This window comes from Piliocolobus tephrosceles, chromosome 12 (genome assembly GCF_002776525.5).
Source record: "Piliocolobus tephrosceles isolate RC106 chromosome 12, ASM277652v3, whole genome shotgun sequence".
Lineage (NCBI taxonomy): Eukaryota > Metazoa > Chordata > Mammalia > Primates > Cercopithecidae > Piliocolobus > Piliocolobus tephrosceles.
In genome coordinates this window covers 1,484,520-1,495,435 of record NC_045445.1, presented here as the reverse complement: position 1 = coordinate 1,495,435, position 10,916 = coordinate 1,484,520, and the positions used below count along the sequence as shown (strand labels likewise).

The 10,916-nt window shown below is 55.7% G+C and overlaps 2 protein-coding genes across 5 annotated transcripts in view; both read right to left on the bottom strand.

Annotated features, from left to right (window-relative positions):
- Positions 1 to 1,040: 1,040 nt before the first annotated feature.
- TREX2 (three prime repair exonuclease 2) lies at positions 1,041 to 3,973 on the bottom strand. Of its 2 annotated transcripts, none has more exons than XM_023202101.3 (2): positions 2,212 to 3,973; positions 1,041 to 2,030 (listed from the first exon to the last, which is right to left on the bottom strand). In XM_023202101.3, the coding sequence occupies exon 2, from the start codon at positions 1,994 to 1,996 to the stop codon at positions 1,286 to 1,288; it is 711 nt and encodes a 236-aa protein (XP_023057869.1). In that variant the 5' UTR covers positions 1,997 to 2,030; positions 2,212 to 3,973; the 3' UTR covers positions 1,041 to 1,285. The 2 variants fall into 2 exon arrangements, with proteins under 2 accessions (XP_023057869.1, XP_023057870.1); XM_023202102.3 differs by having other exon boundaries at positions 2,575 to 3,973.
- A 240-nt stretch (positions 3,974 to 4,213) lies between these two features.
- Positions 4,214 to 10,916, bottom strand: part of HAUS7 (HAUS augmin like complex subunit 7) — a 24,312-nt gene continuing 17,609 nt past the window's right edge. Inside the window, exons 9-10 of one of the 3 annotated variants that reach the window (XM_026451411.1) lie at positions 10,266 to 10,380; positions 4,214 to 4,459 (exon numbers count right to left, since the gene is read on the bottom strand). In XM_026451411.1, the coding sequence (XP_026307196.1) occupies positions 4,389 to 4,459; positions 10,266 to 10,380 (186 nt within the window). In that variant the 3' untranslated portion in view covers positions 4,214 to 4,388. Of the gene's footprint in view, positions 7,452 to 9,900; positions 10,141 to 10,265; positions 10,381 to 10,916 lie in introns of those variants that run through there. The other 2 variants (XM_026451413.2, XM_026451412.2) reach the window with 2 other exon arrangements.

Sequence of the window (10,916 nt, the reverse complement as noted above, 5' to 3'; positions counted from 1 at the left end):
TGACCCAGCCTCAAGTATTTCTTCACAGCAACTCGCAAACGGCTCGGCACGCAGCCCAAGCAGCACATGGCAGAATCCTACACCAGACTTTGCCCCTCTCCTGCTCATGACCCTCCATGGTTCCCTGCTGCCCTCAGGGTCAGGCCTGGCCCGGGCCACAAGGAAGGTCTGAGGTGGTCACTGCCTGTGCTCTGGCCTCACCATCCTACCACCGTGCACGCTGCAGTGGCTCCAGTCATTCTGACCTACTTAGGGCTTCCCGGATTGTCCAGCTGGCTGGAGGCTCAGGCTTTGCTCGTGTGAGTCACTCTCAGGCGTGGCCACCCCACCCCTTCTTACCTGACCCGGCGTTGGTGACAGGTCTCTCCCCACCCATGAAGCCTCCCCACAAGACTGGGAGTGCCTCAGGGTGGGGCCCCTGAAGTAGGTTAGCAGGGAACCCAAAGCACAGTGTGGTGGGCAGAAGCTGCCCTCCCACCGAGCGGCCTCCTGGCCCTAGGGGGACACGGGGTGCAAGATAGGCTCCCTTCCAGTGTCACCCTCACAGCACCAGCCACCCCACCTCTGCTCCATGCACCCTCAGAGCCCTCAGCATGTACATGTGCATGCCCGCATGTGGGGGCACCTCCCTTTTCCCCAGCACCCTGTTTCTTAACACTTTACCCTGTTACCACTTCACAGAGCAGGGACAGAGACTCCAGGTCCCACGGCGGGTGAGCACTGCAGCTGAGCTTTGTGCCCAGGCAGGTGGCCGGCTCTGTGGACTTAAGTCCCTACTCATGGCTTCTTTGGGCCTCTGGGATGACAATGCAGCCCACAGCCGCGCTCAGCCCACAGCCGCAACCCATGAGCCCTCACACCAACCCGAGAGCTTGACGTCTCCCCACCCAGCCACCCGCAGACCTCATCGCGGGAAGAGGCCATAGGGAGGCGGCCCTGGAGGTCTTGTGCTGGCCCCTGGCATGGCTCACCGCCTGGTCCTGCTCAGCAGGGGTCGAGGGAGTCCAGCCCCTAGTATCTGGCCAGTGAGTCAGAGGGTGAGCAGTTGGCAATGTTTATTGGGAAACAGCAAACTCTGCTGGGCATACAGGCTGGCCGGGAGAGCACGGCCCTGGAAGCGGGGCCTGGAGAGGAATCCAGGGCTCTGTGGCTGGTCAGGCAGCCAGGGAAGGCCTGGCAGGTGCACGGACCTGAGGCTGCACAGATAGGAGAAGCCGGGGGTGGTAGAGACCGGCTGAACGGTGGAAACTGGCGCTGCCCGCGGCACAGGAGGTGGCCCTGGTGCTTAGGCCTCCAGGCTGGGGTCATCGGGCGGCAAGTACATGGGCTCGATGTGGGCCCACCCACGGGCCTGCTCATCCGCCCAGGCGAGCAGCTCTGTGGCACGGTGCAGGAAGATCAGGAGCAGAGTGTGCACATCGCCCTCCGCTGAGTGGGCCGCGCTTGGCTCTGCCTGGAAGTAGCGGTGGAAGAGGCTGCCAAGGCTGTAACCCTGGCGGCCTCGGGCCCGGGTGCCGTGGCTGTGGGCGCGGTCCAGGCCCCGCAGGGCCGGCAGTGTGTCCAGGCAGACAGTGTCCCGGGGCAGGCGGGCACCCAGGCGCCGCAGCTCGGCACACAGCAGGGGGAAATCATAATCAAAGCCATTGTGGGCCACAAGGCAGATGGGCCCTGCCTGGCGACTCAGGAAGGCCTGTAGCATCCGCACCACGGCACCATCAAAGCCAGCCTTCCGGCACCGCGCCAGGCCCTCGCTGCTCAGGCCAGTGATCTCGCTGGCCTTGGCGGTAAAGGGGCGCTCTGGGCACATGCACAGCGTGAGCTTGTCCAGGACCCGGGGCAGTACCGGGGCACCAGATTCGTCGCGCTCCAGGTTCTCCAGGGAGGAGCGGTGGACAGCAAAGAGGGACAGTTCAGCAATCTCGGGCTCCATGCTGGGGAGCCCAGTAGCTTCCAGGTCCAGGAAGACAAAGGTCTCAGCCCGGGGTGCCTCGGACATGGTGATGTTCCCACAGGGATAGCCAGGCCTCAAACTGCCAGAGCGAGAGGCACAAACTCTGAGGACTGGAGAGAGGGGTTCGCCCGGGCCCTGCTGTGTACCACCCTCCCCTTGGCCAAAGCTCTGACCCTTCCGGGGCTCACTTCCTGCCACCCCCAACCACAACGCCTGTGACCTTTGGCTCTGGGAGCATCAGCCCCACTCCTGCCACCTACCGAACAGAAAAGGCAGGCCTCCGAGCGCTCTACTGCCCGCCTCCAGCCACAGTCCCCAGCAGGGATTGGGAGAGGCAGAGGCAGCTCGGGGACCGCGCCTCAGCGGGGTCCAGCCCCTTCATCGGAATGCCTTGGCTGGGAACCTGAGGCATAGCACGCTGGGTCTCCAGCCCTGGAACCAGCTGCGGGGAAGCAGGCAAGCAGCCACCCAAAAGAACCCATGCAGTGCGCCCAGCTCCCCCTGGGCTCGACCTCCCCGGCCTTGTCCCTGGCACACAGGTGCTGGCCCCAAGCTGGCCTCTGCCTGCTTGCCCCCAGGTTCCTGGGGCGACTGTCCTTGCCAACTCCACCGCACCAGCTTACCTGGGGCAGGCACTGACCGGCTTCCTGGGCTTCTGGGCACCTGTCGCCACATAGGCTGCTCCAGGCGGCCTTTAATCAGCAGCCGCGGCCCACCCCCAGCTGCCTGTTGGCCAACAATGAGGCCTGGGGCTGCAGGACCTGCGCAGCCGGCTCACTCTCCGCCCCCTCGCTAGCTCACAGCCACTGGGACACACGCCCCGTGTTTACAGATTAGGAAGCAGGCCCCGGGCCGTAGGCAGACTCCAGGAGCTCTTCACAAGCACAGGGAGGAAGCCAGAGCGGTGCAGAAGGCGGTAACCTCCACCCAGCCAGGCTGTGGCTGCCAGGCCTGGGGCCAGTCACACAAAGGCAGCAGGTCCTGCCAGGCCTTGGTCTCCCCTGTCACTGGAGATCAGGTGCTGCTCATGGGGATGAAGCAAGCTCTGGAGTATGAACAAGGTGCCCACACATGCCGTGCTCAGCCTCCAAAGGGGAATGGGGTGCTCCCCCAAAACCTAGGGATGGGGCAGCCTCGGGGCTGCCCATGCATCGCCCACCCCGGCTCACACAGCTTGCCGGCTCATTTCCCACTGCGAAGGGGAGATGCTGCCTTAAGGACGTCGCTTCATCATGTCTACCGTGCACCTAACAGTGGCTGCTGGGGAAGGGAGATGAGCCTGGCCTGGGAGCTGTGCAGCTGAGTTAATGCTTCCCCCACCAGAGACAAGCAACGTTAGGGGGTGGGCCGGGAGCACCGGGGACTACAGGAGGAGTGAAGCCCAGTCCCGCAGACCCCCGTCTCGGGGACCCACCCTGCCCACCCCACTCCAGGCAAAAGGCACCAGTGGTGCCCTGAAGACTTCATTCTGGAGTAAACCCTTGGTGGTGGGTGCACTGTAGGGCCAGCCCCATGCTGGGGGCACAGAGAGGTGACCAAGAGGGGTCCTTTGGCCTGTAAATCAGGTGGTGCACCTGGACCGTGGTGACCACAGGCCTGCCTGGTCTCCCACCTCTCACAGCGGTGGCTGGGGGATGCCTCAGGTGACTGGGATGGAGGGGGTCTGGCACCTCGCTCCTTCTGGCCTCCTTGCCTTGTGTGCCCACGGGGACCTTGGGGAAGCAAAGGAGATGGCACCAGGAAGGAGCAGAGTGGGGCGGGCAGCAGCAGGTGCAACAATGGCCCCAAAGAGGCAGAGGCCCCACTAGTTGTGCCTGTTCCAGTGCTCGCAGGGAGGGAGGCAGCTGCGACAGGCACACTCCTCAGGGAGATACTGGGTCACCCTGGGAAACCCAGATAGCATCTTCCTGGACAACCAGTCAGGCTGAATTCCCCAGCCCAGAGCTGAGTGCCCAGCCAGGGAGGAGCAGGAAACAGGTACCCCGTGTGGGATCCAGGAGCACTCAAGGAGGGCGGCTGAGGGGTGCGTCTCACACAGGACCCTGAGGCCAGCCAGGGGAGGCAGCAGTGGGGTCTCTGCTTGCAAGTGGCTGGCAACAGCAGGGAGGAGTGAAGCCACAGGAGAGGACACAGCCCAGGCCCGCCAAGACGAGAGGAAGGCCTTGGCCAGCCTGCCCAGACCTGGGCCACCTGAGCAGCTCAGGATGGCGGGGAGGGAGAGAGACGCGGAGCTGCAGAAGCAGAAAGCAGGCTGGAGGAGACTGCTTAGAAACCGAGGCTTTCTTTGTGTCCAAATCAAACCGCCCATCTTGTCTCTCTGTCCCCAAAGGGGCCAAAGGTCCCTGCCTAGAGCACAACGTTGGGCTGCAACGGCTTCTGCTGCCACAATCATCCATCCTCGGCCAACTCGATCTGGGGAGAGGGCTTCCTGCCCCCACTATCCTGTGCTTTTGCGTGGGCCGTCACTGAAGACTCTGTACTTCTCCATTAGTTCATTCATCTTGGTAGCTGCAGAGGAAAGAAACCAACAGGAAAGCGAGCCTGGCGCAAGAGGCGAGGTGCCTCCTGCCCGCTGCCCAAGGCACATGTCCTCAGCTGATCCTCCTTGAGCCCCAGCTACCACCAGGACGGCAGGGAAGGGACAGGCACTGCCGAACTGGGAGCTGCTCAAGCTCTGTGGGGGCCAGGCCAGCAGCTTGGGAACCCTGGGCTGGGTCACACCAACCGCAGCACAGTTCCGAGACCCAGGCCCGGGTCTGCTGACCCAGCTGTGCCCCCGCCCACCTGCCCCCTGCCCCCCGAGTCCCAGGGGCAGCATATGGCACACAGTGAGGAGGCAGGGACTGTCCTGACTTCAGTGGCACGTTCAGTATTAACCAGATGGATAAATGCACACACAACAAACCCAAGCACACAGACAGCCCTAAGGCCTTGGCTGCCCAGCCGGGTGGCGAGCGTGGTGACTGCACTGCACCTTATCTGCCGTAACCACATCTGCCTCTCAGTCGCCAACCCTAGACCATGGCCATCATCCCCTTCCCCCAGCAGACAGAGGAGGACGACACAGCCCCTCACCTGCCCTGCCTGTCCACTCCCCATCCATGGCCCCACTGTCAGCTACACTTTGCCTTTTACATGTTGAGGTCATTAGCATTGACATTAGGTGCTGTGAACTCTGAATTTGTCATCCTCTGCCCATCCCAAGGGTGACTCTGAAGCTCAGGAATCACGGGGTGTGCCTCGGGGTGACACTGAGCTGGGGAATGTGCTCAGCCCGCCCGGAATTGCCCCAGGACCCTCTCCACTAGCCATCAGCTTCCAGTGGCGTCCCAGCTAAGGCGCTTCCTGCCGCAATGCGCACTGCTCTAGACTGTGTCCCTCATGTGGCATCTGCCCTTATCAAATCGTCTAGACCTCCATCCCAGCCTTCCTGCTCTGCCCTCACTCTTGGTGCAGAGCTTGGCAGGGTCCAGAGCCCAAGGCCGGGTGTGCAGGGCCCTCAGAGCTTGTAAGGCACCCTGGCTGCTCCTGAGGCCACAGGTTGTTTCTCCCGAAGCTTTGGCCCCAGCCCTTGGCCCCTGTACTCCAGATGGCAGGAGGTGGGTCCCACCCGCCCTGTGCTCAGCACCTGCACTCACCTGGCTTGTTCTGTGTGCCCGCCTCCTCCGGAGCCCTGCCCTCCATCCCCCCTGCCCCCTGTCCTGGAGACCCTGTGCCTGGCTGGGGCCTGCAGGACGCTGATCTTTGTGCTGGTTTTTCTGTCTCTTTTCTCTCTTCTTAGAGATCCCAGCCTCATTTCGTTTCTAGTCTCCTTGTGGCTGGGTTTTCACAGCTGTCCAGGCACGTCTGGATGTCGCACTGAGTGTATTCAATAGTGTCGGAAAGTCCTTTGGGTCAGATTTCCTGCTCATCCAGGGCTTCCTTCTCTCCTGCATGGGGCTGCTTTTCGAGCCACCGCGGCTGGGGAGAGGATCTGGGTAGCTGCCGCTCCCCCTGGTCCGCTGTGGTGGAGCCATTGCCTGTGGGGTATCTCTCCGGAGGACAGTTTGGAGGAGTTCCACAGAGGTGAGGCAGGAGTCAGCTCTTGCCCCATGGACCCTCAGAGGCTGCGAAAAGGTAGGCTTCACCCGGGCTGCTGTCAGCCACATTAGCCACATCAAGAGCCGAGCTAGGAGCCGCTCAGGCTCTGTGGGGGCCGGGCCAGCAGCTTGGGAGCTGGTTTGCTTATTCATTTCCATCATTTTCTTCACAGAAGAACAGGCTAGGGTCTCGCCGGGGCCACCACCCAGACCTGCTTCACCTGTGCCCTCTGCTTCCATCTGCTTGCCACTGCCCCATCCCCGGCACCCCGCTGCCCCTTGGGCTGTCCTCTTGGCTGCCACCTTCCTCGCCCACTGAGCCCCTCACCACTTCCAGGGTGGGTGGCATCTCTCCATACCCTCAACTCTCCTGCCCCATTCTTGCACTGACAATATTGCTTCGGTTTCCAAATACATTGATGTTTTCATGGCAGTGAAGTTTCAGGAAGCCTGGGGGGCGACTCCTGGTGGGCGGTGCTGACCCACAGTGCCAAGGCCCTCCCAACTCACAATAGGCCACGCCCCTGACAAGAGCCCAGAAGTCACACTGGCTGCTCCTCACTTCATAGGTGGTGCCATACCTCCAACAGAGCCTGGCTGCGGGCATGCAGATTGCTGGGAGGGGAAACAGCACAGAAACACAGGCCTTCCACAATGGGAGGAGGGCCATCCAGACCAGGGCCCTCGAGGGGTCAGATGGGAAACGGGACAAGTAAAGAACTGTCCCGAGTGGCCTCTGGCGTGGATTTGATGCTGACCCTTTCTCTGGTGTGTCCAGACACTAAGAATTCATCTCAAACCAAATCAGGATGCTGAACCGATGAGAGCTGAGTTGAGAGCCCCAAGAGAGGCCGATGCCCGCCCTGGGCCCACTCCCCTGGCGTCTCTCCAGATCCCCGAGGTGGCTGGGGCTCGAGGGTGAACAGACACTTCCCTGTACACAACGCACTGCCCAGTTCACACAGCCTGGACACAAAGGCTGCCTTTCTGGTAAGAACAGACACTACACTTGATCTTAGCCAAGACGCGATAAAGGGCTTTTCTGAAAGGCAAGACCTGCCACCAGTCCTACGGTGCCACAGTCACAGGTGAGCTGGTACACTGTTAAGAATACCAATTATCATTACAAGAATGATGGCATAGATTATAAGCAGTTTACTAACAGCAATGATAAAAACTGGGGAGAGAGTCATAGTGACGGTGGTGATTAGGATAAACGCTATAATAAATTTTAAAGTGGAGGCTTCTGTTGCAGTTCAGTCGGCAAGAAGAGACTCCTCAGGGCCTGGTATACGTGGGGCAGATATGTGCCGAGGCCAAGAGCAGTGAGAAGCCTGGCTCTCCGAGGAGACAGCTGGCTGGAGGGTTCATTCAAAGACAGTCTCCAAAACGAGGGCTCAGAGGCTATGGACCTGAAACCACTAATTGGGGGTGCAACAGTGGAAAACATTTACAGCAAATGCTTTAGCTGCTGCTGCCTGAGGCAGTGCATAATAGCCGGGGCAAACAAGAGACTAAACAAGAAGCTCAGAAGGAGGGGCTGGAGAATCAGAGGTCCACAAAGGCTCTGCAAAGCTCTGGCACAGTCCTTGGAATCTGGAAGACCATGTGCGTGTGGTGGGCTGTGAAAATCCCAGAGAGAGAGACCTGGGAAGGCCCTGAGCTCTCACCTCTGGCTGACCTTGAGGTTCTGAGCAAGCAAGACGTGAAGGAGAAACAGCTGTCAACTGCCTGGCTGAGTGTTGATGAAAAACATGAATGACACATCTACAAATCTCAAAAAGCTCCCAATGTAATAAATTCACAGTGATTCACACGAAGACACATTATAATCAAAGTGTCCAAAGCCAGGGACCAACAGAATTTTGAAAAGAAAGTGAAAAGACTCATCATATACCAGCTGGCTTTACATCAGAAGCTTTGGCAGCCAGAGGACACTGAAATGACACATTCAAAGTACAAAAGAATTCTATATTCAGCAAAACTATCCTTCAAAGATGAAGGAGAAATAAAGACATTCCCAGATAAAAAATGAGGGAGTTCATCACTAGTGAGCCTTCCCTATAGGAAATACTAAAGGTAGGCCTCCAGGCTGACATGAAAGGACACTAGACAGTAACACAAATTCACATGAGGAAATAAAGAACTCCAATAAAGGTAACAACATTGATAAATATGAAAATGTGTACAAATGTACACATTTAATATAGCTTCATTCTAATGAGCAAAGTTTTTGTATACAATTGAAATTAGTTTGGTAATATACTGTTTTCAGTTAGGATGCTAAATGCAATTCTAAGGGTAACCGCTTAAAAATAACTTTAAAAAAAAGTGTTAAAGAAACAAGGGAATTAAAATGGTATAACCAAAAATACCTAACACTAACATATTTTGTTTTAATAGGAAAAAGTTTTTGTATACTATGGAAATTAATTTCGTACTAGACTGTTTTCAGTTAGGGTGCTAACTGTAATTCTAAAGGCAACCACTTAAAAAATAACTTTAAAAAACAGAGTTAAAGAGGCTGGGCGCGGTGGCTCATGCCTATAATCCCAGTACTTTGGGAGGCCAACACAGATGGATGACCTGAGGTCAGCAGTTTGAGACCAGCCTAGCCAACATGGCAAAACCCCATCTCTACTTAAAAATACAAAAATTAGTCAGGGGTGGTGGTGGGTGCCTGTAATCCCAGCTACTCAGGAGGCTGAGGCAGAATCACTTCAACCCAGTAGGTGGAGGTTGCAGCGAGCTGAGACTGCACCACTGCACTCCAGCCTGGGTGACAGAGCGAGACTCCGTCTCCAAAAAAAAAAGAAAGAAAAAGAAAAAGAAAAATATGTTCACACAAAGACTTACAATGTACATAGCCAAAAAGTAGAAACCCACGTCTACCAACTATAACAAAATGTAGTATATCCACACAACCAAATATTATTCAACCATGAAAAGGAATGAACTATGTGGATAACCTTTACAAAACTTTATGCTCAGTGAAAGACACCAAACACAAAAGGCCACACATTGTTACTCCATTTATAGGAAATGTCCAGCACAGACAGCATCTCTATGACAGTGGTTGCCAGGAGTTGAGGCTAGGGAGGGACGGGGGTTGGCTGCTAATCATGTGGGGTTTCTTTTGGGAGTGATAAAAATGTTCTGGACTCAGATAGTGATGAGAGGATGGTTACACAACTCTGTGAATATCCTAAAGACCATGAAATTGTACACTTTTAAAAGGACAGATTTTATGTTATATGAATTTGAATTCAGTAGATCTGTTATTTAAAAAATAAATTAGAAGAGGTAGAAAACTGGCTTTACCTTCTTTCTTTGGGTTTATTTTGCTGTTTATTTTATTTTCTAGCCCCCTGAAATGTGGTATTAGTGCAGGGATAGCAAAAAAAAAAAAAAAAAAAGGAATAGAACAGAACAGAGAAGAAACCAGATACCCACACATAACATATGGATACTTAATAATTAACAAGAGTGATAGTATTGTAGATCAATGAAAGAAAGAGTGATTTCCAGTCAATGGTACTGCAACAAATGTGTATCCATATAGGATACAAGGAAACTGGACCCCCAGACCTCACTCCATATGCAAAAATCAACTCTGGGAAGATGGCCCTCATTATAAGTATTTTCCCATTTTCCTTAACTTTTTTTTTTTTTTTTTTTAAGACAGAGTTTGTCACCCAGGCTGGAGTACAGTGGCGTGATCTCGGCTCACTGCAACTTCCCTCTCGTGGGCTCAAGTGACCCTCCCACCTCAGCCTCCCAAGTAGCTGAGACTGCAGGTGCATGCCACCATGCCCAGCTAGTTTCTGTACTTTAGTGGAAACGCAGTTTTGCCATGTTGCCCAGGCTGATCTCAAACTCCTAGGCTCAAAGTGGTCCATCCTCCTCCGCTTCCCAAAGTGCTGGGATTACAGGCATGAGCCACCACACCTGGCCCAAGTAACATTTTTAATTGTCAAATACTATTCCATTCAGGCATTTGCTATCATTTACTTCACATTTTCTATTACTGGGTTACCCCAATTTTCTACGATGAGTGTTTTCATTTGATAATCCACTGAAAGCATTTTTTCAAGTGAAGGAAAACATGCACTAGAAAATGAAAAACAAAAGAAGGGGCCGGTCCCCAAATGCTCCTCCAGGGTTAGTGGAGCACAGAAAAGGGAGCCTGTGCATGGGGCAGCCCCAGGCAGAGGGCCAGGAGGGTGGCCACATACCTAGACTCATGACGGAGCTGCTGCCGCCCCAGCAGATCTGCTCGCCTTGCTGCTTCTTCACCGTCTCCACGGTTTTCACAGAGGTGTCAGCAACTGCCACGACCACTTGCAGCAGCTGGGGGGGGGGGGGGGAGCCAAGCGAGCGAGCGGGCACTAAATGCTGCTAGTCTCACCTAGCGATGGCATCTCCTGCTTCCCACCCCCGTTCACAACGATCAGGTGGCACTCACCCAAAAGACAGCCAAGGGTAAGGGACAGAACTCCCAGCACGAAAGTCACCCATCAGAGTTCTCAGACCTGAGTCCCCTCTTCCTGGCCCAGCGGGGATGCCACACTATCAAGGTGTGAAAATAATGTCCCAAGAAAAATGGACAGGAGAGGCCTGTGGCCTCACCATCCCTGATCGGGGAGCCTCACAGGACCAGCCAGTTAGAGGTTGGAAGGCTTGGAGCCTCTCAGTTAAAAAAACAAAATAAACATCACGGAATCCTTGAGCCAAGGGCAGAGTTGCACATATAACAACTGTAGTCATCATAACTAAAGCCGGCTTTTTAGGTTGGCCTCTGGGGATCTCACATGTGGAACAACAAAACAAGCAAACATTGATGAGCCTGCTTCCTCCCGTCCTGTCTGAGCAGGCTCATGGGCAGA

Excerpts from the sequence above, each read along its gene's own strand:
- TREX2 (XM_023202101.3), bottom strand. The coding sequence starts at position 1,996 with ATGTCCGAGGCACCCCGGGCTGAGACCTTTGTCTTCCTGGACCTGGAA.